Here is a 25,971-nt window from a genome sequence, read left to right as displayed (position 1 = left end):
GTGACAATAAAACGCATGACAACAGTAGCAAAGGGTGGGAGGGAAGCACTGGCAACTGGAAAACTGTTGTAAGTTCCTCACACTGCACATGAAGTATCTTCAAATAATACTGAATATAGACTCTAAAGAGGATTTTACACCCTGGTGTGTTGTTAGTCACTCAGTTACGTCTGACTCTTTGCGACCCCATGGACTGTATTTAGCCTTCCAGGCTTCTCTGTGCATGGAATTCTCCAGGCAAGAATACCGGAGTGAGCAGCTATTCCCTTCTCCAGGGGAATCTTCCCAACTCAGGGGTTGAACCTGGGTTTCCTGCATTGCAGGCGGATTCCTTACATCTGAGCCATCAGGGAAGTCCCTTTACACCCTAGAACAAAACTGAAAAACAAAATTTAGAGGTATAAATAATAATAGTGGAACTAAAATGGAATCATAAAAATTCCTATTAATGCAAGAAAAAGAGGAAAAAAGAAACAAAAATTTGGACCAAATAGAAAAGAGCTGGCAAAGTGGTAGATTTTAATCCAGACAGTCAATAATCACAGTAAATATGAATACCAAGTAAAAAGAGACTGTTTAGATAAAAATGCAAAACCCAACTAGATGCTGCCTACAAACAAAGATGGCGGTGAAGTTGTAATGGGGGTGTGTATATCTGGGGTTTTGGGGGTGATTGAGTTAGGTGGTAGCTGCACAAGGGTAATCTCTTTGTAATTGCTTGTTAAACTCCATTTTTTGTACTTGAAATGTATATTCCTGATAAATAAATAAAGTGGCAATTAAATGTCTGCTGAGGTGGGGAAGGAGCCTTAATTGTTCCTTTCCTTGGGACACTGTGGACTTGCACTGAACAAGGATGCACCTGCCCTTCATGAACTGAGTGCCCTGACTGTTTACGGCCGCTGAGGGTTGCGAGACCTGTCTGTAAGCCACAGTGAGAGGCACAGCTCTTGACTGGCACAGAGGCAGACACAAGTCAGGGAATGTCATCTCAGGAAGGGCCTCAGAGGTCTCCTGATATTGGTCCTCACAGCGTGGCCTGGGTACCAGCAGCATCAGAGCCCTGGGAGAACTTGTTGGAAACACAGACTCCAAGACCCACCCAGACATACAATCAGAACCACATCTCCAGGTGACTAGTAAGCACCACTCTAGCCTGTCCGTCTGCTCACCAGTCCTTGATTTATCTGCTATGGTGGTGTTAGTTACCACCTCCTCAGTCCTGCTGAATGGCAGCAGGTGCAGGTATCTTGGATGCTTTACATGAGAAGCGCAGTCAAGTTGCATTCAGATGAGACTGTTGGCATCACAAAGGATACCTGCCTTTATTCACACCCAGGAATTGGTCCCAGGCCCTTTCTCAGCACCTTCCTTTCTTCATGGAGCATATGTGTACTGAGCACCAGCTGCATGTGAGGCTCTGGGTCAGAGACTGGAGAAACTGAGGTAATCTGACAGTCCCTGGCCCCAAGCTGGGGTGGCAGTAGATGAGCAGATTTCCAGTGCAGAGTAGAGCCTGCAGTGCTCACAACTTGCGCAGGGGACCCAGACGCACATGGGTTAGGCAGGTAATCCCAGAGGGAGAGGATGTGTGCTTGCTGGGGAAGGAGATACCTGTGCTGACCTACAAAGTAAGAATTAACCCAAGTGGAGCAGGTCAGGAGGAGTAGGAAGGGACCATTTTGGCAATAAGAAGAATGTTGTATTGGGAATTCCCTGGTGGCCTAGTGGATAGGACTCTACACTTTCTCTGCTGAGCCCTAGTTCAATCCCTAGTTAGGCGACTAAGATCCTGCAAGCTGTGTGGTGTGGCCAAAAGAAAAAAAAAGTTTTATCTCAAAAGAGAAACTAACAGTTAGCTTTTCCTTGTTTTTGTCTCTTAATACTCCTTGCCTTGTTTTTGTCTCTTAATACTCCAGAGGTGAATAGTCCAGTCTTCTCATTGGCCTGGTCTCTACCGTTTGATTGGAAAACTCTGGTAAGTTTTCTCTCTCTGCTGTGGTGACTGTTCTCCCTTTTGACAGGCACAGGCGTCCAGTGGAGGAACATGGGCCATATAGGAGGAGAGTTTAACTTCACTCAGGTGCTGCTGATGCTGCTGCTGGACTCTGTCATATATGGCTTGGTGGCCTGGTATGTGGAGGCCATCTTCCCAGGAGAGTATGGTACACCCAAGCCCTGGTACTTCTTTCTCATGGTGAGTACTGATGCTGCTGTTTTATCGATTGACACCAGGATCAATGCTTGTCATCAATGTTCCTATCCCTCGTGGTGATATTGGTTGCATCTTCAAACTCTGAGGAATCTAAGTGGGGTTCTCCAGTCTGGATTCACCCCAAACCTGTCAACTTATGGTTGCCAAAGGAGCATGATTAATGAGTCTCAGTCCTCTGACTCTTGCCCCACTGCTAATTCCCTGTGCAGAGGCCCCTTAAGAGTGTGGTGGCTGTCTCATGGGCCCTCTTGAGTAGCAGGCCCTACATTTCCCCACAGAATACCACCCCAAAGAGCTAGAGCCCTCAGGACTCCTTGGCCTCTTTTCTCTTGGACTGGTGGCAAGGCCCTGGTGCTCTTTGAAACCTCTGTGACCCGAGGGCACAGCTTTCGTTAACGACCCCATGAAGTTCTCAGAATCTCTTCTCTTCTACAATGACTGCATTTTTCTTACAAAGTTGAACTGTTTATGCCTGATTTTTTCCTCTTGCAGATTCAGTCTGATCCCATCTGAATTGCACAGGTCCTCACTTCAGGCCTTGGCAAAGGCCGCCGTGCTTGCCCTTCTTGGTCTGTGGAGAAGTGGGTGGATTGTTAGCACCAGTGTTTCTCCAGGCCTTTGCCCATGGGGAGGCTGCTGGCCGTCCGAACAGCTTCCCCCTTGCACCAGGAGTGTGCAAGTGAGGCATCTTCTGTAGCTCCATCCCCCGGACCATAGGTTGTAGGTTGAAATGCAGTTTATTAGTAGTGAGTCTGTGAGCAAATTCTTGACTCCTTCAGGCATCATCAAGTGTTCGATACCAGGAAATCTGGCAGGCGAGGCTGAGGATAGGGGTGGGAGGAGGGAAGTGTGAGAATTTAATTTACCAAAATATTTCTCTTTCAGAACAAGAAGCCAGTTCACCTAAACATATTAATGAGTTTACTTCCTCTCTAGCCCTCCTACTGGTCGGGAGAACCTATATCCCTTAGGAATCCTGTGCTAGACTTAGAGGATCCTCAGCAAGCTCTGGGAAACAAGTTCATTCAGGATGAGCCTACCAATTTGATAAAAGGCATTGAAATCCAGCATCTATACAAGGTATCAGCTCTCAGATCTTCTGAGAACTTGAGAAATAGTATATAGAGGTTTCTGTTTCATTCTGACAGTTACAAGGTACATTTTGTGATAGATTTCTTTCTTTTTTTTTTTACATCTCAAACAAGCAGAACTTTATTAAACAGGCAGTGAGGGCAGGCTGACCCCAAAGGAGTGGCCTCGTGATAGATTTTTAATTCCCTCTGTCACATTATCCCCCAAATTAGAAGTTTAACGTAAAATGTCCTGTTGTCTGTCATAAAGTTAAATGACTAGATGGAGGGTCTAGATGATCTCTCTTGAAACAGTCTTACAAATGCCAGGCATCTCTTATTGGGGATGCCCTAGAACTCAGTCATTTGATGGCCAGCTTTGATCCACCAGTGTTATTATGCAACCAAATCAAGTGGTAAACCAGATGTTACTTCTGGCTTCCAGATATGGAAGTGTTCATCCTCTCTCCAGCGTCTGCTGAGTCCTGTGTTGACCAAGGACTCCCCTGACAGGATGCCTGGGGGGTAAGCTCTATACCTGCTGTGTCCTCCAGAGGAGTCTTCCATTCCTCAGACAGGAAGGGCCTATGGAGAGGTGGTGCCCTCCGTGTGGCTGATACACTGTCAGAGGCAAGGCACTAGCTCAGCACACCTTTCCTGACCTATGAGATCAAGTGGATCACGTCCTAGTCCAGGGGATCCCTGGCATGGGGGATCATCCCCAGCCCCTCCACACCCTGTGGGAGCCGCTGGGAATGCTCCATCTTCACTGGATTTACTGTGGCTTCAGTACGCAGGGATTTCTCTCTTTTTTTTTCAAAACAGGCAGCCTGCAGGCACATGGTTCTGCCATGATGTTGGCTGCTCAGTAAAGCCATCCCAGAGCCCTTTGCTCTTTCTACTCACTGACTTTCGTTTATTTTCCCTGGACCAGTGGAAGCATGTAGCTCCCTGCTGTGTGCTTGTCATTCCCTGGTTACAAGACGGCTGCTGAAGCTCATCTACAGGGAAAGATAAGAGCAAGGGGCTTTCTTTTGGGAAAAAATTTTTTCCTTCCTCCCTCCCTCCCTTCTTTTCTGCCCTTCAGTAGATCACCCCTTCTTCTTCTTGCCTAGAATTCTGCCAAGTGTCCACCTTGATTTCAGAAAGGAGAGTGAGAAGTCAGGGAAGAGGCCTGTCACACTTGATTCATAATAATCACACCAAATGGTGTTGGAGGCAAGGAAGTGTGCCAGCTTCCTTTCCTCAGCACCGTGCTCCCAAGCACAGTAGATAAATTGTGGGGAGGAGTGACACCCAAGTCTCACCCAGCTATAGTGTCTGCACTCCAGACCCCACATCCAGCCCTAATGCAGTTTGACGGGGCAGAAATTGTCTAAGGCATGGACTGAAATGTGATGTTATCTCTGCAAATGGCATTGTGGGTGGTTTCATTTTCTTCTTTATGCTCTTATAAATGGATTACTTGTATAATAAGAAAAAAAATAAATGGTGTTTAAAATACTGAAAACATCTGATTTAGAAAACAAGCCAGTCTGTCTGGGGTTCTCTCCCTAGGACAACACTGCCCACAGAAGAGGCAGGGTGCCCTTTCTCAGGGGTTTGGCCAGGCAATGAGGAGCAAGGTGGGCTCGAGAAGCAGGGAGATGATCTCATTCCAGCTCCGGGCCCTTCGTCCTCGAACTCTGGCCTCTGTGGTCCTGCTGCTCTCCCACCGGGTTCCCGAGGCCAGGGAAACCCCGCCTCACCTTGCTGGTCCTCAGTAGCTCCAGGCAGCTAAACTGTGAAAGAAGGGGCTCCCTTTGTGAATTTCCACTTGGAGTTCCACTGTTGAACTTTCAGGGGATGTTGGTGTGGGTGCTCGGCCTGTCACAGGTTCTTCAGAAACGCCACAGCATGTATGTTACGCTATCAGTCACACTTGGCTTTTCAACAGGTGTTCTACAAGGGAAGGGATGAACACGTGGCAGTTAAAGACCTGACCGTGAATCTATACCAGGGCCAGATCACGGTTCTGCTGGGCCACAACGGAGCAGGCAAGACCACCACCTGCAGCATTCTCACAGGTGCGTGTGGACCAGCTCGCCCAAGGAGGCACTGGAGAGATCCTTGATCCAGATCCAGATTGTTTGGCTCCATTTCCCGCCATCGGATTTCCCTGACATTTTTGTTTATTGTTTGTTTTTTACCATCTAGTGATTCACATTACCCTGTGTCAGGAGGAGGGAATATCTGACTTTTTCAGTCAATCTGAGGTACTTAGTTTCAAACACTTCCAGGAAACTGTGAACACTGCTGGGCATGTTTCCTTCCAAGCAGAACCTTCCAGTACAGTGAGGCACCACTGATCCCTCAACCAAACATTTCATCCAAACAAATCATACTTTTGATTGCCAGGAGCACTTTTAGAGTGATACCTGGTGGATTATGCTGAAGTTGTCTGTTTCAGAATAATTTTTATGCCTAAATAATTCTTCCCATCAACTAAAATAATATCTGTGATATTTGAAAACTCATTCATTCAAGAAAAATGTATTTATTGAAGGGTTAACCCATGTAAGGCTCTGTACAAAACCAGCAAGATACATTTCCAAATCTCAAGGAGCTCTGAAAGCTGACCAGTTCCTCTACTGGTTTTGGACACAGACCACCAGACATCTGGAGAGCTGTGAGCTCCTCAGACTCCAGCTGCCTCAACCCTCCTCACAGATTGCTGACATCCTTCCACTGAAAACTTCGAAGAGCAGCGATATTGTGAAGCTTGTTCTCAGGTGCCTTTGGTATTGGGACACACACACATATATATTCTTTTTTCAGATTCTTTTCCATTATAGGTCATTACAGGATATTAATGAATATAGTTCCCTGTGGTAAAATATAGTTATCTGTCTATAGTAATGTATGTATGTTAATCCCAGACTTCTAATTTATCCAGCCCCCTTTCCGCTTTGGTATCCGTAAGTTTGTTTTCTATGTCTGTGAGTCTGTTTCTGTTCTGTAAATAAGTTTATTTGTATTCATTTTTTTAGATTCCACATATAAGTGATGTCATGATATTTGTCTTGCATTGTCTGCCTTCCTTCACTTAGTATGATGTCTTTAGGTCCATCCATGTTGCTACAAATGGCATTATTTCATTCTTTTTTTTATGTCTGAGTAAAGCCTTCTTTATCCATTCTTTTGTTGATGGACATTTAGGTTGCTCCCATGTCTTGACTATTGTGAACCGTGCTGCTATGAACATGGGGTGCATGTATCTTTTTGAATTAGAGTTTTTGTCTTTTCCAGGTATATTCCCAGGAGTGAGATTGTTGGATCATATGGTAATCCTGTTTTTAGTTTTTAGGAGCCTCCAGACAATGGCACCCTACTCCAGTACTCTTGCCTGGAAAATCCCATGGACGGAGGAGCCTGGTAGGCTGCAGTCCATGGGGTCGCTAGGAGTCGGACACGACTGAGCGACTTCACTTTCACTTTTCACTTTCATGCATTGGAGAAGGAAATGGCAACCCACTCCAGTGTTCTTGCCTGGAGAATCCCAGGGATGGGGGAGCCTGGTGGGCTGCTGTCTATGGGGTCACACAGAGTCGGACATGACTGAAGCAACTTAGTAGTAGTAGACTGTTTCTCATAGTGGCTGTACTAATTTACATTCTCGCCAACGGTGTAGAAGGGTTCCGTTTTCTCCTTACCCTCACTAGCATTTACTATTTGTAAATTTTTTGAAGTTAAGATGGCCATTTTGACTTGTGTAAGGTAATACTTTGTTGTGGTTTTGCTTTGTATTTCTCTAATAATTAGCGATATTGAGTGTCTTCTCATATGCCTGTTAGCCATCTATATGTCTTCTTTGGAGAAATGTTTATTTAGATTTTCTGCCCATTTCTTGATTGATTTTTTAAATATTAATCAGTGTAAGTTACCTGTATATTTTAGAAATATTAATCCCTCGTCAATACATCATTTGCAAATATTTTCTTCCATTCTGTAGGTTGTCTTTTTGTTTTGTTTGTGGTTTTCTTTGCTGTGCAAAAGCTTTTGGATCCCATTTGTCTATTTTTGTTTACATTTTTCTTGCCTTAGAAGACAGATCCAAAAAAGTTATGAATTATGTCAAAGAATTTTCTGTTTTCTCTTAGGAGTTTGAGAGTAGCCAGTCTTACATTTAGTTCTATTTTGAGTTTATTTTTGTGTATGGTGTGAGAAAATGTTCCAATTTTATTCTTTTACATGTAAATGTCCCAATTACCTCACCACCACTTATTGAGGAGACTCTTTTCTACATTGTATATTCTTGCCTCCTTTGTCGTAGATTAATTGACCATAAGTGCATGAATTTGTTTCTGGCTTTCTATCCTGTTCCATTGATGAATGTGTCTGTTTTCATGCCAGTATCATACTGTTTTGATTATTGTAGTTTTGTAGTATAGTGTGAAGTCAGGAAGCATGATTCCTCCTATTCCATTCTTCTTTATCAAGATTGTTTTGGTGATCCAGGTTCTTTTGTGTTTTCATACAGATTTAAACCGTCTTTTTGTTCCAGTTCTGTGAAAAAAAAAAATGCCATTGGTAATTTGATATGGATTGCATTGAATCTGTAGGTAGCCTTGGTAGTTTGATCATTTTAACAATAATAATTCTTCCAATCCAAGAGCACAGTAAATCTTTACATCTGTTGGTGTTGTCTTCCATTTCTTTCATCAGTATCTTACAGTTTTCCAGATTCAGATTTTTTATTATCTCCTTCAGTTCAGTTCAATTGCTCAGCCATGTCTGACTCTTTGCAACCCCGTGAATTGCAGCACGCCAGGCCTCCCTGTCCATCACCAACTCCTGGAGTTCACTCAAACTCATGTCCATCGAGTCGGTGATGCCATCCAGCCATCTCATCCTTTGTCGTCCCCTTCTCCTCCTGCCGCCAATCCCTCCCAGCATCAGAGTCTTTTCCACTGAGTCAACTCTTCGCATGAGGTGGCCAAAGTACTGGAGTTTCAGCTTTAGCATCATTCCTTCCAGAGAACACCTAGGACTGATCTCCTCTACAATGGACTGGCTGGATCTCCTTGCAGTCCAAGGGACTCTCAAGAGTCTTCAACACCACAGTTCAAAGGCATGAATTCTTCGGTGCTCAGCTTTCTTCACAGTCCAACTCTCACACCCATACATGACTACTGGAAACACCATAGCCTTGACTAGACAGACCTTTGTTGGCAAAGTAATGTCTCTGCTTTTCAATATGCTATCTAGGTTGGTCATAACTTTCCTTCCAAGGAGTAAGTGTCTTTTAATTTCATGGCTGCAGTCACCATCTGCAGTGATCTTGGAGCCCCAAAAATAAAGTCTGACACTGTTTCTACTGTTTCCCCATCTATTTCCCATGAAGTGATGGGACTAGACGCCATGATCTTAGTTTTCTGAATGTTGAGCTTTAAGCCAACTTTTTCACTCTCCTCTTTCACTTTCATCAAGAGGCTTTTTAGTTCCTCTTCACTCTGCCATAAGGGTGGTATCATCTGCATATCTGAGGTTATTGATATTTCTCCCGGCAATCTTGATTCCACCTGTGCTTCTTCCAACCCAGCATCTCTCATGATGTACCCTGCATATAAGTTAAATAAGCAGGGTGACAATATACAGCCTTGATGTGCTCCTTTTCCTATTTGGAACCAGCCTGTTGTTCCATGTCCAGTTCTAACTATTGCTTCCTGACCTGCGTATAGGTTTCTCAAGAGGCAGGTCAGGTGGTCTGGTGTTCCCATCTGTTTCAGAATTTTCCACAGTTTATTGTTATCCACGCAGTCAAAGGCTTTGGCATAGTCAATAAAGCAGAAATAGATGTTTTTCTGGAACTCTCTTGCTTTTTCAATGATCCAGCAGATGTTGGAAATTTCATCTCTGGTTCCTCTGCCTTTTCTAAATCCAGCTTGAACATCTGGAAGTTCACGGTTCACATATCAGTGAAGCCTGGCTTGGAGAATTTTGAGCAATACTAGCGTGTGAGATGAATGCAATTGTGCGGTAGTTAGAGCATTCTTTGGCATTGCCTTTCTTTGGGATTGGAATGAAAACTGACCTTTTCCAGTCCTGTGGCCACTGCTGAGTTTTCCAAATTTGCTGGCATATTGAGTGTAGCACTTTCACAGCATCATCTTTCAGGATTTGAAACAGCTCAACTGGAATTCCATCACCTCCACTAGGTTTGTTCGTAGTGATGCTTTCTAAGGCCCACTTGACTTCACATTCCAGGATGTCTGGCTCTAGGTGAGTAATCACACCATCGTGATTATCTTGGTCGTGAAGATCTTTTTTTGTCCAGTTCTTCTGTGTATTCTTGCCACCTCTTCTTAATATCTTCTGCTTCTGTTAGATCCATACCATTTCTGTCCTTTATTGAGCCCATCTTTGCAAGAAATGTTCCCTTGGTATCTCTAATTTTCTTGAAGAGATCTCTAGCCTTTCCCATTCTGTTGTTTTCCTCTATTTCTTTGCATCTGTTTCTACTACCCCTAAATGTCCCTGTACACGGTCATGGAACATATACTCCTTGAAAGCTGCTGACTGTGACATGAAACGTAGGATAGTATGTGTAAGAGCAGCAGACAAAGCAGGGGGCATCAGTAAGCCTTTGCACTGTTGTGGCTCTGAATGACAATGACTTTAGGATGTTATGTCTTCCACTTACTTCTAGGACTTATTACTCCCTCAAGTGGACAGGCATTTATCAATGGATATGAAATTTCTCAAGACATGCTTCAAATCCGGAAGACCATGGGCTGGTGCCCCCAGTATGATATCTTGTATGATAACTTGACTGTAGCGGAACATCTTTATTTCTATGCTCAGGTGAGTCACTGGGTGATAGACTTGGTTTCCTCTGTATCTATTTTTAAGGATGGTAAGATAACTCACAACTTTCTGACTCAACCTCAGAGGGACTTGAAGCCCCGTATGGACACTATTCCCTAAACATTCAGGAAGAGGAAGGGGTGTGGCATTTAAGATCTTTGAATTAAAGAGTTTCTAGAAAGTATTGTTTTAGTCTAATTGTTTATTGATGAAATTCACATATCATAAAATTCACCATTTTGCTTATTTTGCAATGTAAAATTCAGTAGTTTTAAAAACTACATTCACAGCACTCTCTAACTACAGAACATTTTCATCTCCCTGAAAAGAAACCTGGATCCATCAATGGTCACTCCCCATTCTTCCTTCCCCCCAGCCCCTGGAAATCACTAATCTGCTTTCTGTCACTGTAGATTTGACTATTCTAAGTAGTTCATATGAGTGGAATCACACAAAATGTGACCGTCGACTGTGTCTGGTTTCTTTCACTTAATGTGTTCAAGAATTATCCATATTTCAGCATGTATCAATATTTCAGTCCTTTTGATGGCTGAATAATGTTCCATTGTATGGAACTGCATGCCATATCTTGGTTATCCATTCATCAGTCGATGGACTTCTGGGTTGTACCTTTTGGCCATGTGAATAATACCATGAATACTAGTGTTCAGGTTTTTGTTTAAACACCTAGTTTCAGTTCTTTGGAGTATATGCCTAGCAGTGAAATTCATGAGTCATAAGATCCACCTCTGCGTTTAACTTTTTAAAAAACTTTCTGAGGTACTTCCATTCTAGGTGCCATAAATTGATATCTCATGGTGGGTTTGATTTGCATTTCCCCAATGACTATAATGATATTAAGCATCTTTTCATTTGCTTATTGGTCATTTATTTATTTGGAGAAATGTCTACTAAAGTCTTTTGCCCATTTCTCAGTTGGGTTGCTTATCTCTTTGTAGTTTAGCTTTGAGAATGTTTTAATGTATTCTAGATGGTAGATCCTTATCAAGTATATGATTTGCAAAAAACCTTCTCCCATTTCTGTGCATTTTCTTTTCCCTTTGTTGATAATGTCCTTTGATGCACAAAAGTTTTGAATTCTGATGAAATTCAGTGTATCTATATTTTCTTTACTTGTTATGCTCTTGATGTCATATTTTAAAAAGCATTGCCTGGGATATACACCTGTTTCCTTGTGAGAGTTTTGTGCATTAGTTCTTACATTTAGGTCTTTGATACATTTTGAGCTAATTTTTAGATGGTGTGAGATAGAGGTCAGATTCATTCTTTTGCATGTGAGTATTCAGTTGTCCAGCACCATTTGTTGGAAAGACCATTATTTCCCCATTGAATAGTCTTGGCACCTCTGTCAGAAATCAATTGACCGTAGATACGTGGGATTATTCCTGGACTCTCAACTCTATTTCATTGGTCTATGCATCTGTCCTTATGCCAATACCACAATTTCTTAATTACTATAGCTTTGTAGTAAGTTTTAAACAATATTTAATTATTTATTTGGCTGTGCCAGGTCTTAGTTGAGGCATTTGGGATATAGTTCCCTGATTAAACCTGGGCCCGCTGCATTGGGACCATGGGAGTTTTTGCCACTAGACCACCAGGGAAGTCCCTGTAGTAAGTTTTGAAATCAAAGAATGTGAGTCCTTTTTTGTTTTCAAGATTGTTTTGCCTATTCCAGGTCCCTTTCATTTCCATGTAAATTCTAGGGTCAGCTTGCCCCTTGGACTCTTTATTCTTCTAATATGCTGCATCACTGCAGTGCAGTTCAGTACTAAGGATGGAGCCAGTGCACGCTTCACACGCTACAGGCACAGTGCCCGAGGCCACGTCAGAAAACAGCCGCGCGCCTGGGCTCCCAACAAAGCAGTGCCCGCAACCCGGCTACAAAGTCAGGAGTTCCCACTGACTCCTCAGCTTCACCAATTCACTAGGACTCACAGAATGCAGGATTATAGTATATATTATATGCATATATTATAAAGGATACATAAATCAGGACCAGCCAAAAGAGGAGACATGCAGGGTGATGTCTGGGAGGGTCCGAGATGAAAAGCTTCCATGTCTGAAGACTGTGTCACCCTCTTGGTGCATCACTGTATAGAGGGTCGCTCACCTAAGCTTCACCCAAGTGTCTAGTTTTTATTGGAGTTTCATTACATAGGTTCATGAGTGAATCATGAACCTCGTGACTAAACTTAATCTGCACTCTCTCCCTCCTAGCAGATCGGGAGATCAGATTGATAACCTGGCTCAAAGTCCCAGCTCGCAAATCACATGGTTGATCTTTCTGGTATGATCAGCCAGGATCTTGATCACTTCAGTAGCAGGTGTGACCTGAGGGTACTACCAGGAATAACAAAAACATCCCATCACTCCAAGGATTTAGAGGCTTCTCCCAGTAACTGGGGACAGACACCAGGCAGATTCTTTATTAGTTAATACTTATAATGATTCTTAATATATTGAACCTTTCTTGCATTCCTGGGATAAATCCCACTTGGTCGTGGTGTATAACCCTTTTAATATGCTGTAGTGGCTGGGCTGGAAGAAGCACAAGCTGGAATCAAGATTGCCGGGAGAAATATCAATAACCTCAGATATGCAGATGATACCACCCTTATGGCAGAAAGTGAAGAGGAACTAAAAAGCCTCTTGATGAAAGTGAAAGAGGAGAGTGAAAAAGTTGGCTTAAAGCTCAACTTTCAGAAAACGAAGATCATGGCATCTGGTCCCATCACTTCATGGGAAATAGATGGGGAAACAGTGGAAACAGTGTCAGACTTTATTTTGGGGGGCTCCAAAATCACTGCAGATAGTGGTTGCAGCCATGAAATTAAAAGACGCTTACTCCTTGGAAGGAAAGTTATGACCAACCTAGATAGCATATTGAAAAGCAGAGACATTACTTTGCCAACAAAGGTCCATCTAGTCAAGGCTATAGTTTTTCCAGTGGTCATGTATGGATGTGAGAGTTGGACTGTGAAGAAGGCTGAGTGCCAAAGAATTGATGCTTTTGAACTGTGGTGTTGGAGAAGACTCTTGAGAGTCCCTTGGACTGCAAGGAGATCCAACCAGTCCATTCTAAAGGAGATCAGTCCTGGGTGTTCTTTGGAAGGACTGATGCTAAAGCTGAAAGTCCAATACTTTGGCCACCTTATGCAAAGAGTTGACTCATTGGAAAAGACTCTGATGCTGGGAGGGATTGGCGGCAGGAGGAGAAGGGGACGACAAAGGATGAGATGGCTGGATGGCATCACCGACTCGATGGACATGAGTTTGAGTGAACTCCAGGAGTTGGTGATGGACAGGGAGGCCTGGCGTGCTGCAATTCATGGGGTCGCAAAGAGTTGGACACGACTGAGCGACTGAAGTGAAGTGAACTGAACTGAACTTAGTATTAATAAGTCATTTGTTTAGATGGTTCAAGATGCAAAAGCCAGGTCTTCCCTGGCAGTCAAGTGGTTAAGACTCTGCCCTTTCACTACCAAGGGCCCAGGTTCAATCCCTGGTCAGGAAACTAAGATCCCACACGCCTCACAGCTTGTGGGAAAAAAAGATGCAAAAGGGTTGTATCCCTTTCCCTGAAGGTAGTAAGTTTACTGTGTATCTTTCTCATGTATAGTTTATGTATATATGATACCCCCCTTATTTGTGGGGGATTTGCTCCAAGACCACCAGTGGATGCCTGAAATCTCAGATAGTACCAAAGTCTATATGTCCTCTGTTTTTTCCTGTACATGCAACGTATGACAAAGTTTAATTTATAAATTAAGCACAGCAAGACATTAAAAACAATCAATAAAATAGAACAATTATAACAATATACTGTAATAAAGGAGCTTCCCTGGTGGCTCAGATGGTAGAGAATCCGCCTGCAATGCAGGAGACTCAGGTTCAACCCCTATGTCAATAAGATTCCCTGGAGGAGCAGATGGCCACCAACTGCAGTATTCTTGCCTGGAGGGCTCCATGGACAGAGGAGCCTGATGGGCTGTAATAAAAGTTATGTGAATGTGATCTCTCTCTCTTAAAATATTTTATTGTACTGTACTTAGAGGTGGCACTAGTGGTAAAGAACCCATCTGCCAGTGCAGGAGGTATGAGAGACATGGGTTTGATCCCTAGGTCAGGAAGAACCCTGGAGGAGGACATGGCAACCCACTCCAGTATTCTTGCCTGGAGAATCCCATGGACAGAGGAGCCTGGCAGCTACAGTCTGTGTAGTTGCAAAGTCAGACACGACTGAAGCAACTTAGCATGCATGGATGTCAAAACCAGATGATGTCGATGGGTAGGGATCCTGAGCAGGACAGAGCAGCATGGCACACGATTTCAGAGTTCAAGATACTCAGAAGGGTGTGCACAATTTAAAACTTACAAGTTTATTTCTGTTAATTTTCTATTTAATGTTTTCAGACCATGGTTCATTGTGGGTAATGGGTAACTAAAACTGTGGAAAGAAAAATCTCAGATAAGGGAGATAAGGAGTTACTGCTCTGCAAGCAAAATGCTTGTTGCACGCTCCCTGGCCCCATTGGAAGCCGAGGCCAGATCTCCATCCCTGCCGTTTCAGCTGAAAGGCTTGCCGCGTCAGAAGTGCCCTGAGGAGGTCAAACGCATGCTGCACGTGCTCGGGCTGGAGGAGAAGCGGGACTCCCGGAGCAGGTTTCTGAGCGGCGGGATGCGGCGCAAGCTCTCCATCGGCATCGCCCTCATCGCGGGCTCCAAGGTAGGCCCGGGGGGCCTGCGGCATGACCTGCAGCCCAGGCCGGGGCTCTGCCGTCCTCACGGGGCCGCCCCTCCGCCCTCCAGGTGCTGATGCTGGACGAGCCCACCTCAGGCGTGGACGCCGTCTCCAGGAGGGCCATCTGGGACCTTCTGCAGCAGCACAAAAGCGACCGCACCGTCCTGCTGACCACGCACGTCATGGACGAGGCCGACCTGCTGGGGGACCGCATCGCCATCATGGCCAAGGGGGAGCTGCAGTGCTGCGGGTCGCCGCTGTTCCTCAAGGAGAAATACGGTGGGCGGGGCCGGGGGGCAGCCGGAAGTCCTTTCGGCACGGGGTCCACGTGGCTGGCCCAGGAGCGGAAGAAAGTGTCCACCGATCATGTTCCCCAAGGGCCCCTGAGGTCAGGTGAGGAGCGGCCTTCTCTAGGCGGCCTGTCTGCTCCCTGTGGTTGGAGACCGAGGCCCAGGCGGAGGGGCTGTGAGAATAACCAGGAGGAGAGTGGAAAGAATCTCTGAGACTTGGAGTCAGAAGGCCTGTGCCTGAGCTCCATGCTGCTAGTTTACTCCTTCATCCTTGTTACCAAGTTAGTTCATCGTTTTGTAGCCTTAGTTTCAGTTCAGTTCAGTCGCTCAATTGTGTCCAACTCTTTGCGACCCCATGGACCGCAGCGCGTCAGGCTTCTCTGTCCATCACTATCTCCCGGAGCTTATTCAAACTCACGTCCATTGAGTCAGTGATGCCATCCAACCATCTCATCCTCTGTCACCCCCTTCTCCCGCCTTCAATCTTTCCTAGCATCAGGGTCTTTTCAAATGAGTCAGCTCTTCGCATCAGGTGGCCAAAGTGTTGGAGCTTTAGTTTCAGCATCAGTTCTTCCAACGAATATTCAGGACTGATTTCCCTTAGGATGGACTGGTTGGATCTCCTTGCAGTCCAAGGGACTCTCAAGAGTCTTCTCCAACACCACAGTCAAAAGCAGCAATTCTTCAGCTCTCAGAATTCTTCATAGTCCAACTCTCACATCCATACATGACTACTGGAAAACTATAGTTTTGACTAGACAGACCTTTGTTGGCAAAGTAATGTCTCTGCTTTTAATATGGTGTGTAAGTTGGTCATAGCTTTTCTTTCAAAGAGCAAGCATCTTTTAATTTCATGGCTGCAGTCACCATCTGCAGTGATTTTGGAGCCCAAGAAAATAAAGTCTCTCACTGTTTGCATTGTTTTCCCATCTATTTGCCATGAAGTGATGGGACCAGATGCCACGAGCTTAATTTTCTGAATGTTGAGTTTTAAGCCAGCTTTTTCACTCTCCTCTTTCACTTTCATCAAGAGGCTCTTTAGGTCCTCTTCACTTTCTGCCATAAGGGTGTCATCATCTACATATCTGAGATTATTGATATTTCTTCTGGCAATCGTGATTCCAGCTTGTACTTCACCCAGGCCAGCATTTCGCATGATGTACTCTGCATATAAGTTAAGTAAACAGAGTGACAATATACAGCCTTGATGTACCCCTTTCCCAATTTGGAACCAGTCTGTTGTTCCATGTCCAGTTCTAACTGTTGCTTCTTGACCTGCATACAGATTTTTCAGGGGGCAGGTCAGGTGGTCTGGTGTTCCCACCTCTTGAAGAATTTTCCACAGTTTGTTGAGATCCACACAGTCAAAGACTTTGGCATAATCAGTAAAGCAGAAGAAAATGTTTTTCTGGAACTCTCTTGTTTTTTCAATGATCCAGTAGATATTGGCAATTTGATCTCTGGTTCCTCTGCCTTTTCTAAATCCTGCTTGAACATCTGGAAGTTCATGGTTCATGTACTGTTGAAGCCTCACTTGAATAGTTTTGAGCATTACTTTGCTAGCGTGTGAGATAAGTGCAATTGTGCAGTAGTTTGAGCATTCTTTGGCATTGCCTTTCTTTGGGATTAGAATGAAAACTGACCTTTTCCAGTCCTATGGCCACTGCTGAGTTTTCCAAACTTGCTGGCATATTGAGTGCAGCACTTTCACAGCATCATCTTTCAGGATTTGAAATAGCTCAGCTGGAATTCCATTACCTCCGCTAGCTTTATTCCTTGTTATACTTCCTAAGGCCCACTTGACTTCACATTCTAGGGTATCTGGCTCTGGGTGAGTAATCACACCATCGTGGTTATCTGGATCGTGAAGATCTTTTTTGTACAGTTCTGTGTATTCTTGACACCTCTTGTCAGTATCTTCTGCTTTTGTTAGGTCCATACCGTTTCTTTCCTTTATTGTGTCCATCTTTGGATGAAATATTCCATTGATACCTCTAATTTTCTTGAAGAGATCTCTAGTCCTTCCCATTCTATTATTTTCCTTTATTAAAATGAAGATTAAGAGACCTTGTTCCTCAAAGAGGGAGCTAATGCCTGCACAGGGCGAGTTGTTCTCTCCACAGTGGGGTGCACTCCTGCTGGACGTCTCGCCACAGACATCCCCCTCTTTTCCTGGCCCCTGGCCGTCTGGGTTTCCCTCTAGTGTCTCTGACTGCTCCTCTGCATCACTTCTACTTTTAGGCTTGGAAGTGCCCAGGTCGCGTCACTATTTTTTCCCTGTCCTGACTTATACGTATCTGTGCTGAAAAATGTCTCTGCAGGACCTCTCAGCTGAACTTCAGATTTGTGTATCTAACTGCTTACTGTCCACACCCCTAGACAGTGAACGTATCTGTTGGACTGTCCATGGCTGATGCACAGCTGAACTCTAGCTCTTGACCAACACACCAGTTCACGCAAAGTAAAGGCAGCTCCATCCTTTTAGCAGCTTGGCCAGAATCTCAGGGCTCCCTGATCCTCTGCATCTCATAGCCCACATCTGATCCATCTGCCAATCCCCGTGGCCTTGCCTTCCTCACCCCCTGGCCCAGCCTACTGTCTCCCTACCTGAATCATTGAAGTTGCTTCCAGCCCACAGCTGGCCTCTGGCCCACTTGTCAGAATGAGTGTACCGCTCTGCTGCTCAGTCCACTGATGACTTCCCATCCCACTTTCTGAAAGGAGAAGGCAGGGTCCTGGGAGTTGCTCAAACGCCTTGCTTAGCCTGGTCCCGCTTCCCCAGCCATTTCTCCCGATATTCTTCTGCTTCCGCCTCAGGGCCCCCTTTCTGATCCAGGACATGGGCCTCCTCCTGCATCCCAGACCACATATCATCACGCCTCCTCCTCTTCCTCAGGTATTCAGTCCTTTCAGAGATGTCACATTCTTAGTGAGGCCTTCCCCACCTTCAAAGTCATGATCCCCAATACTCTGTATCCCCTTCCTGTTCATCTTTCATCTTAGCACTTGTCACTAATATGGTCTTGATTTACTTATTTACCTTATCATATGTCTCACGTTCCTGTCATGAAAGCTCCTTGAGTGAGAATAGGGATTTTTGACTGTTTGACCTGCTTCTATATACTCAATATCTAGAAAAGTGCCTGTCAGGTCATAAGAGCTCAGTGACTGTTTGTTGAGTGACTACAGTGCCAGCAATGTAGCAACAAGTGTTACTAGTAGCTTCTGAAAGAATATTTAGAATACCATAGGGTATGTCTCTCAAAACATAATTTAATTATGAAAGAGATACTTTTGTTCTTAACCTTAATGTTCAAGGTCTCTCTGTGCTCAATTTTCACTTCCCCACATTAGTTATCCCTTAAGCAGAGTGTTGCCTTTAATGCAGCCCTCCTTTATTTTGCCTAGTATTGCTAAATGCTGTTATCACCTCCCAACTATGGAGTCAAAGGAGAGACTCAAGAATAGTGTTATAGACTTTCCAAGGCAAATTCACCACAGCTCTCCAGCTTGTCTAACCTATGGAGCTGTCATGTTCTAGGCTATAGAACATTTAAGTGTAACTAAAAAGAGAAAAACCATTTCATGATCTTTGAAATGTTTCAGGTGCAGGATATTATATAACTCTGGTAAGAAAACCACATTGTGACACAGAGAAGATTTCCCTTCTGGTTTACCAGCACATACCAAATGCAGTTTTCCAGTCTAGCATTGGAGAAGAACTGACATTTATACTTCCTAAAGAGAGCACGCACAGGTATGGACCTGAGAGGGCTGGAGTAATTGCTTGCATGTGCTCAGTGTTCAGTCATCTCTCCCACCCCTGTCCTCACCAAGGACTCTCAATTCTGTAATGGTTTGGATTTCTAGGCCTTTGATATTTCCTAGAAAGAAATCGGAGAAGGCAATAGCACCCCACTGCAGTACTCTTGCCTGGAGAATCCCAGGGACGGAGGAGCCTGGTGGGCTGCAGGCCATGGGGTCGCTAAGAGTCGGGCACGACTGAGCGACGTCACTTTGACTTTTCACTTTCATGCATTGGAGAAGGAAATGGCAACCCACTCCAGTGTTTTTGCCTGGAGAATCCCCGGGACAGAGGAGCCTAGTGGGCTGCCATCTATGGGGTCGCACAGAGTTGGACACGACTGAAGCGACTTAGCAGCAGCAGCAGCAGAAAGACACCACACTCCAGCCAGAGTGCACTTGAAAATATAGGACTCTGTTGTTGTTTAGTCACTAAGTCACGTCTGACTCTTTTGCAGCCCCATGGACTGTAGCCCGCCAGGCTCCTCTGTCCATGGGATTTCCCAGGGAAGAATACTGGAGTGGGTTGCCATTTCCTTCTGCAGGGGATCTTCCTGACCCAGGGATCGAACCTGTATCTCCTTCATTGGCAGGAGGGTTCTTTATCATCTGAGCCACCAGGGAAGCCTTTTGATCATGTTCCCTCCCTCCTTAAAAACCCCTGATGGCTCCCAGCTGCTTTCAGATTAAAATAAAATTCTTAATGATGGCGTCAAAGGGGTCCTTGACTATGTGAACTCTAATTACAGGCACCCAAGTAACTGGGCTCAGATGAAAACTGTGCTTGATTTTCCTTTATATTACAGTTGACCCTTAAACGACACAGGTTTGAACTGTGTGAGTCCGCATATACCCGGATTTTTCAATAAATAGGTTACTATGGTACTACACTACCCCTCGTTTGGTTAAATCTGTGGATGCAGAACATTTGGATTTGGAGGGCTAATTATAAAGTTATAAGTGGATTTTCCATGTGGGGTGGGAGCCAAGGTCAGCCTTGTAATTATTTCAGACCTCAGACTTGTTCCCAACATGTCCCTCTCTCCCTCTCCTCAGTCCTCATGTTTCTTTCGGATAGGAATCTTAGTTATACTTCATTGAGAAAGTAAACACCATCCAACAAGTACTCTATTTATCCCTTTTAACAGACCTACAAGCTTGCTTTTTTCAACACCAGCTCAAGTACTCAGCCACTTGGTCTTAGGAGTTTGCTGGTTTGATTATTTCCTCTTTCATCTATATCATCGACTTCTCTTCTTTGGCTCATGTCCATGAACACATTAGTGTGCTCTGAAGATGCACTGTCTTGAGCCTGCCTCTCTTTCCAGCCACCACTCCATGTCCTGTAACCCTGCGCAGCTGAAGCTCTCTAAAACTAGGTTAATCATGTTGCTTGCTTTATCTCATTGCCCACGCATTACTCAGTCTACTTCACAGTGACTTTCACACCCTTCCATGCAAGCTGGAAAAATGCCTATTCAGGTCTTCTGCCCGTTTTAAAATTAGGTTGTTTGTCTTTTTGATATTGAGTTCAGTGAGCCATTTATATGTTTTTGGATATTAACCCCTTATCAGTCACATACTATTTGCAAATATTTTCTCCCATTTCAGTAGCTAATCTTTTTTTTTTTTTTGTCAATAGTTTCCTTTGCTGTGCAAAAGCTTTTAAGTTTAATTAAGTCCCATTTGTTTTTGCTTTTGTTTTATTTGCCTTAGGATATAGGTCCAAAAAAATATTGTTATGGTTTATGTGAAACTGTGTTCTGCCTTTGTCTTCTTCTAGGAGTTTTATGATTTCTGGCCTTACATTTAGGTCTTAGTCCATTTTGAGTTTATTTTTGTATATGGTGTGAGACAGTGTTCTAATTTCATTCTTTTCATGTAGCTGCCCAGTTTACTTCTCAGCACAGCTTAACAAAGAGACTGTGTTTCCCCGTTGCCTGTTCTTGTCTCCTTTGTTGTAAACTGATTGGCTGTAGCTGCGTGGGCTTATTCTGGGGTCTCTGTTCTGTTCCATTGATCCACTTGTCTGTTTTGTGCCAATACCATACTGTTGCTTTATGTGATACTTCCAGCTCTAGTCTTTTTTTTTTTTTTCCTCAAGATGGCGTTGGCTATTCAGGCCCTCTTATGTTTCCATACAAATTTTAGAATTATTTATTCTAGTTATGTCAAAAATGTCATTGGTATCTTGATAGAGATTGCATTGACTCTGTAGATTGCCTTGGATTATATGGTCATTTTAACAATAATAGTTCTTCCAGTCTAAGAACAAGTGTATCTTTTTACCTCTTTGTGTTGTCTTCAATTTCTTTCATCAGTGCCTTATAGTTTTCTAAGTACTGGTCTTTTATCTCCTCAGGTATGTTTGTCCCTGGCTATAATGTTCTTTATGTGATGGTAAATGAAATTGTTTCCTTCATTCTCCTTTCTGATAATTTTTTGTAAGCGTACAGAGTTCTGTGTACAGAACAGAATAATATAGAACAATAGAGTTCTGTATATTAACTTTGTATCCTTTAAATTTTACACATTCATTGATGAGTTCTAGTAGTTTTTTTATGGCATCTTGAGGATTTTCTACATATAGTATCATGTCACCTGAAAATGGAGACAGCTTTGCTTCTTCCTTTCCAATATGGATTTCTTCTATTTCTTTCTTTTTTTCTTCTTCTATTTCTTTTCTTGTCCAGTTGCTGTGGCCAGGACTTCCAAAACTATGTTGAATGAAAGTGGTGAGAGTGAGCATCTTTGTCTTGTCCCTGATCTTAGAAGAAACACTTGCAGTTTTTCGCATCAAGTGTGATGTTAGCTGTGGGCTTATGTGTGGCCTTTATTATGTTGAGGAACGTTCATTCTATTCTCACTCTGTGGAGAGTTTTTGATGTAAATGGATATTGAATTTTGCCCAGAAATTTTTCCTTCATCTGTTGAGGCCATCATATGAGTTTTATTCTCTAGTTTGTTAATGTGGTGTATCACATTGATTGATTTGCAGATACTGAACCAAACCTTGCATCCCTGAAATAAATCCCACTTCATCATGGTATGTGAACCTTTTAATATGTTGTTGAATGCAGTTTGTCAGTATTTTGTTCAGAATTTTCGCATCTATGCTCATCAGTGATATTGGCATGTAATTTTCTTTTTGTGTGTGATATCTTCGTCTAGTGTCGGTATCAGGGGCTTATAGAATGAGCTTGGAAGCATTATGTCCTCTGCAATTTTTTGAAGTAGCTTGAGAAGGATTTTTCTTCTCTAAATGTTTGGTAGAATTCACTTGTGAAGCCAGCTGGTCTTGGACTTTCGTTTGTTGGGAGTTTTTAAAAATTATTTCTGATTCAGTTTTATTACTGATAGTTGATCTGTTCATGTTTTCTATTTCTTCCTGGCTCAGTCTTGAATTTCTGTGAATTTGCCCATTTCTTCTTTATTGGCCATGTCACTGGTGTAGGATTGTTCATATACAGTTCTTATATTCCTTTGTGTTTCTGTGGTATCCATTGTAGCTTCCCCTTTTTCATTTCTGATTTTATTGATTGGGGCCCACTCTGCTTTTCTTAATGAGTCTAGCTCAAGGCTCATCAGTTTATTTATCTTTTCAAAGGAACTCCTCTTAGTTTCATTGCTTTTTTCTATTGTTTTTGGTCTTTATTCATTTCTGCTCTAATATTTATGATTTATTTCCTTCTACTAACTTTGGGTTTTTTCTTCTTGTTGTTCCTCTAGGTTAAGTTTAGGTCATTTATTTTAAAATTTTCTTGTTTCCTGAGGTTGACTTGTATCACTATAAACTTAGACCTTCTTTCTTTTGCCACACCATGTAGATTTTGTATGATCGTGGTTTCATTTTCATTTGAAGGTATTTTTAAATTTCTTCTTTGATTTCTTCAGTGACTCATCAGTTGTTTAGTAGCATGTTGTTTAGCCTCCATGTGTTTGTGGTTTTGCAGGTTTTTTTTTTCTTCATGTAGTTGATTTCTAGTCTTATAGTGTTTTAGTTAGAAAAGATGCTTGATACAGTTTCAGAGATGAATTAATATTTACTTTGCACCTGCAGTGTGCTAGGTGTATATTTGATTTATCCTTACAGAAAGTTTTGAAGTAAATGGTATTATTTATGCTCATTGTTCAAGTTCAGAGTCATGAAGCTCAAGAGGGACAGAATTGAGATTTGAACAAATATCTTCTTAACTCCATAGTCCATGCTTTTTCCTTTGTAGAAAGCCAAGGGTAATAAAGACGGATTCAACTTCCACCTTTGATGAATAAAACTGCTCTTCCCTTCCAGGTTTGAAGCTCTGTTTACTGACTTGGAACTGAGGCAGGAAGAGCTGGGCATTGCCAGCTTTGGGGTCTCTGTCACCACTATGGAAGAAATCTTCATTCGGTAAGTGAATACAAAACCATAGATTCCAGGAATCTTAGGATTGGAAGGGTACTTAAACGTTGCCCAGTGTTTGAATCCTTTCTATAACATCCTCACTGAATAGTCTTCCAGCCTCTGACTAGTGCTTCCAATAATAGGGATATTCATTAGTGTAGAAAATATTGAATATGATATCATCCAACAAACATAATTTTAACATAAATTCCTAGAGATGAAAAGCAAAAAGTGGCATCATATCAGTTGGGATGCTTTTGACTCTAAGTAACTGATAACCTGAACTCGACTGGTTTAGACAATTAGGAAGGTTTATTATTTCATTTAAAATACCATTGAAACATGTTTATCATCATATGTGAAATAGATCGCCAGTCCAGGTTCGATGCATGAGACATGGTGCTCAGGGCTGGTGCACTGGGACGACCCTGAGGTATAGAATGGGGAGGGAGGTGGGAGAGGGGTTCAGGATGGGGAACACATGTACACCCATGGCTGATTCATGTGAATATATGGTAAAAACCACCACAATATTGTAAAGTAATTAGCCTCCAATTAAAAGAAAAAAAAGATCTCCCAAGGTAGGGCAGCTCTGGCATTGGCTGATTCATCCACCAAGCTATTTGAATGAAGCAGGAATGCTGGCTCAGTGCTAGGAAGGCTTTGAGAGGGCCTCCCTGGTAAACTACCCAGGCAGCCACACTGGGCCATAAAGTGGCAAGGAGACCAGGTCAGTATTATTTTACCCAGTCTGGTAATGTTTGTCTTTGAAATAGAATATGCAAGCTATTTATGAGTATTATTTATGATATATTAAAATTTATATCTATCATTTAAAAATATAAATTTATTTTAATTGGAGGCTAATTACTTTACAATACAATATATCTATCATTTTACCTTATATTTTCTACAAGTCCTGTTGAGTCTGTATGACATTCTCTCCCTTTTAAGGATTATTTTTTTCTCATTCTGTAGTTTCCTCCCTACCCCATACTAGTTGGAAACTATATATTCTTATTTTATTATTTTAATGGTAAGCCTAGATATTGAGATACACATAAGTAATTTATCAAAGTCTCAGGTGAAGTAATATCTTTACTCTGCTCCTGGAAAATATCAAGGCTTTGAAACACCTTAATTTTATTCACACACATCCTACCATTACCAACTTATACATTATACTATCATTATGTATTTTAATTACCTTTTTAAGTCCACAAAACATTATTGTTTTGTCAAAGACAATGGTCATTTAAATTCATATACATATTCAGCTCTTTCTGTGTTTTTTTTCCTTGTGCTTCTCAGACTTTCCTTCTGCCTGAAGTACATTCTGTCCTATGTCCTTTATTGTTTTTATGCTGGTGCCAAAGGCTCTCAGTTATTTTGGTCTGAAAATGATTTTGTTTCTCATTTTTGAAGGATATTCTCCTTATCCATTCTTTTGCATTCATTCATACTATAGCTACATATTTTAGATGTGTTTCTTATAAATGGAATATAGTTGGAGTTTAAAAAACATTCATTTGTATATCTTTATCTTTTAAGTAGTTCTGTGTTGTTGTTGTTCAGTTGCTAATTCATGTCCAACTCTTTGCAACCCTGTGTACTGCAGCATGTCAGCCTCCTCTGTCCTCCACTATCTCTTGGAGTTTGCTCAGATTCATGTCCATTGAGTCAGTGATGCTATCTGACCATCTCATTCTCTGCTGCCTCCTTCTTTTGCCTTCAATCTTTCCCATCATCAGGGTCTTTTCTAGTGAGTAATAAACTTCTAATCCATTTAGTTTTAAATCTGTCATATTGCTCAGTGTCTTCTATTTATCCCATCAATTCCATATTCTCTTATTTCCTTTCTAGTCTTTGGAATTGATTTAGAGGGTTTTTTGTGGGTTTTTTTTTTTTTTTGCTTTATATTTTCTCCTCTGTTAGTTTAGAATTTGTACGTTATCTTGCTCTTCTCTTATTGGTTATCCTAAGATTTCAATGTGCATTTTTAGCTTATTAAAGTGTACAATAAACTAGCACATTTACTGCATTCCAGACAATGCAATCTATAGCACTCTTAAATTCCATTTGTTCCACTTTTGTTATGTGGTATTTATTCAACTATTTCAATTCTGTGTATATTTAAAAGTCTATAGCACATTATTGTTTTTTTGTGCAATCTGCATTCATTTAAATTTAGCACGTATTTACCCTTTGCATTGTTCTTACACTCTTAAGCATCATTCATCCTTAAGCTTCCATCTCAGGCTATTTTCTTTCTGCCCAAACAATATATATTTCCTTTAGTGCAGATTTTCTGATCTGATGAAGTCTCAGAGTTTTTGTTTGCCTGAAAATATATTTTTGGCCTCCATTTTTAAAAGAATTTTCCCTTGATACAGAATTTTACATTGTCAGGGGTTGTTTTTAATACTTCTACAATATAATTCTGATTTCTTCTTAAAACAGATTTGTTGGGGTATAATTTACATACTGTAGCATTAACCAGTAATTCATACCATATAGTTTGATAGCTTTTAGTAAATTTATGGTGGGACCATAAGCCAACATTAGAACATTTTCATCACTCTGGAAAGATCTTTCGT

At 42.4% G+C, this 25,971-nt stretch overlaps 1 protein-coding gene across 1 annotated transcript in view; it reads left to right on the top strand.

Moving 5' to 3' along the window:
• Positions 1-25,971, top strand: part of LOC128060138 (ATP-binding cassette sub-family A member 17-like) — an 82,926-nt gene that overhangs the window by 23,053 nt on the left and 33,902 nt on the right. The window contains exons 9-16 of the mRNA XM_052652440.1: positions 2,025-2,197; positions 3,152-3,295; positions 5,222-5,351; positions 9,974-10,128; positions 14,726-14,881; positions 14,965-15,175; positions 18,793-18,943; positions 23,282-23,380. Coding sequence (XP_052508400.1) covers positions 2,025-2,197; positions 3,152-3,295; positions 5,222-5,351; positions 9,974-10,128; positions 14,726-14,881; positions 14,965-15,175; positions 18,793-18,943; positions 23,282-23,380 — 1,219 coding nt within the window. The remainder of the gene's footprint in view (positions 1-2,024; positions 2,198-3,151; positions 3,296-5,221; positions 5,352-9,973; positions 10,129-14,725; positions 14,882-14,964; positions 15,176-18,792; positions 18,944-23,281; positions 23,381-25,971) is intronic.

Source organism: Budorcas taxicolor, chromosome 2 (genome assembly GCF_023091745.1).
Source record: "Budorcas taxicolor isolate Tak-1 chromosome 2, Takin1.1, whole genome shotgun sequence".
Classification (NCBI taxonomy): Eukaryota; Metazoa; Chordata; class Mammalia; order Artiodactyla; family Bovidae; genus Budorcas; species Budorcas taxicolor.
This window is presented reverse-complemented; position numbering and strand designations above follow the sequence as displayed.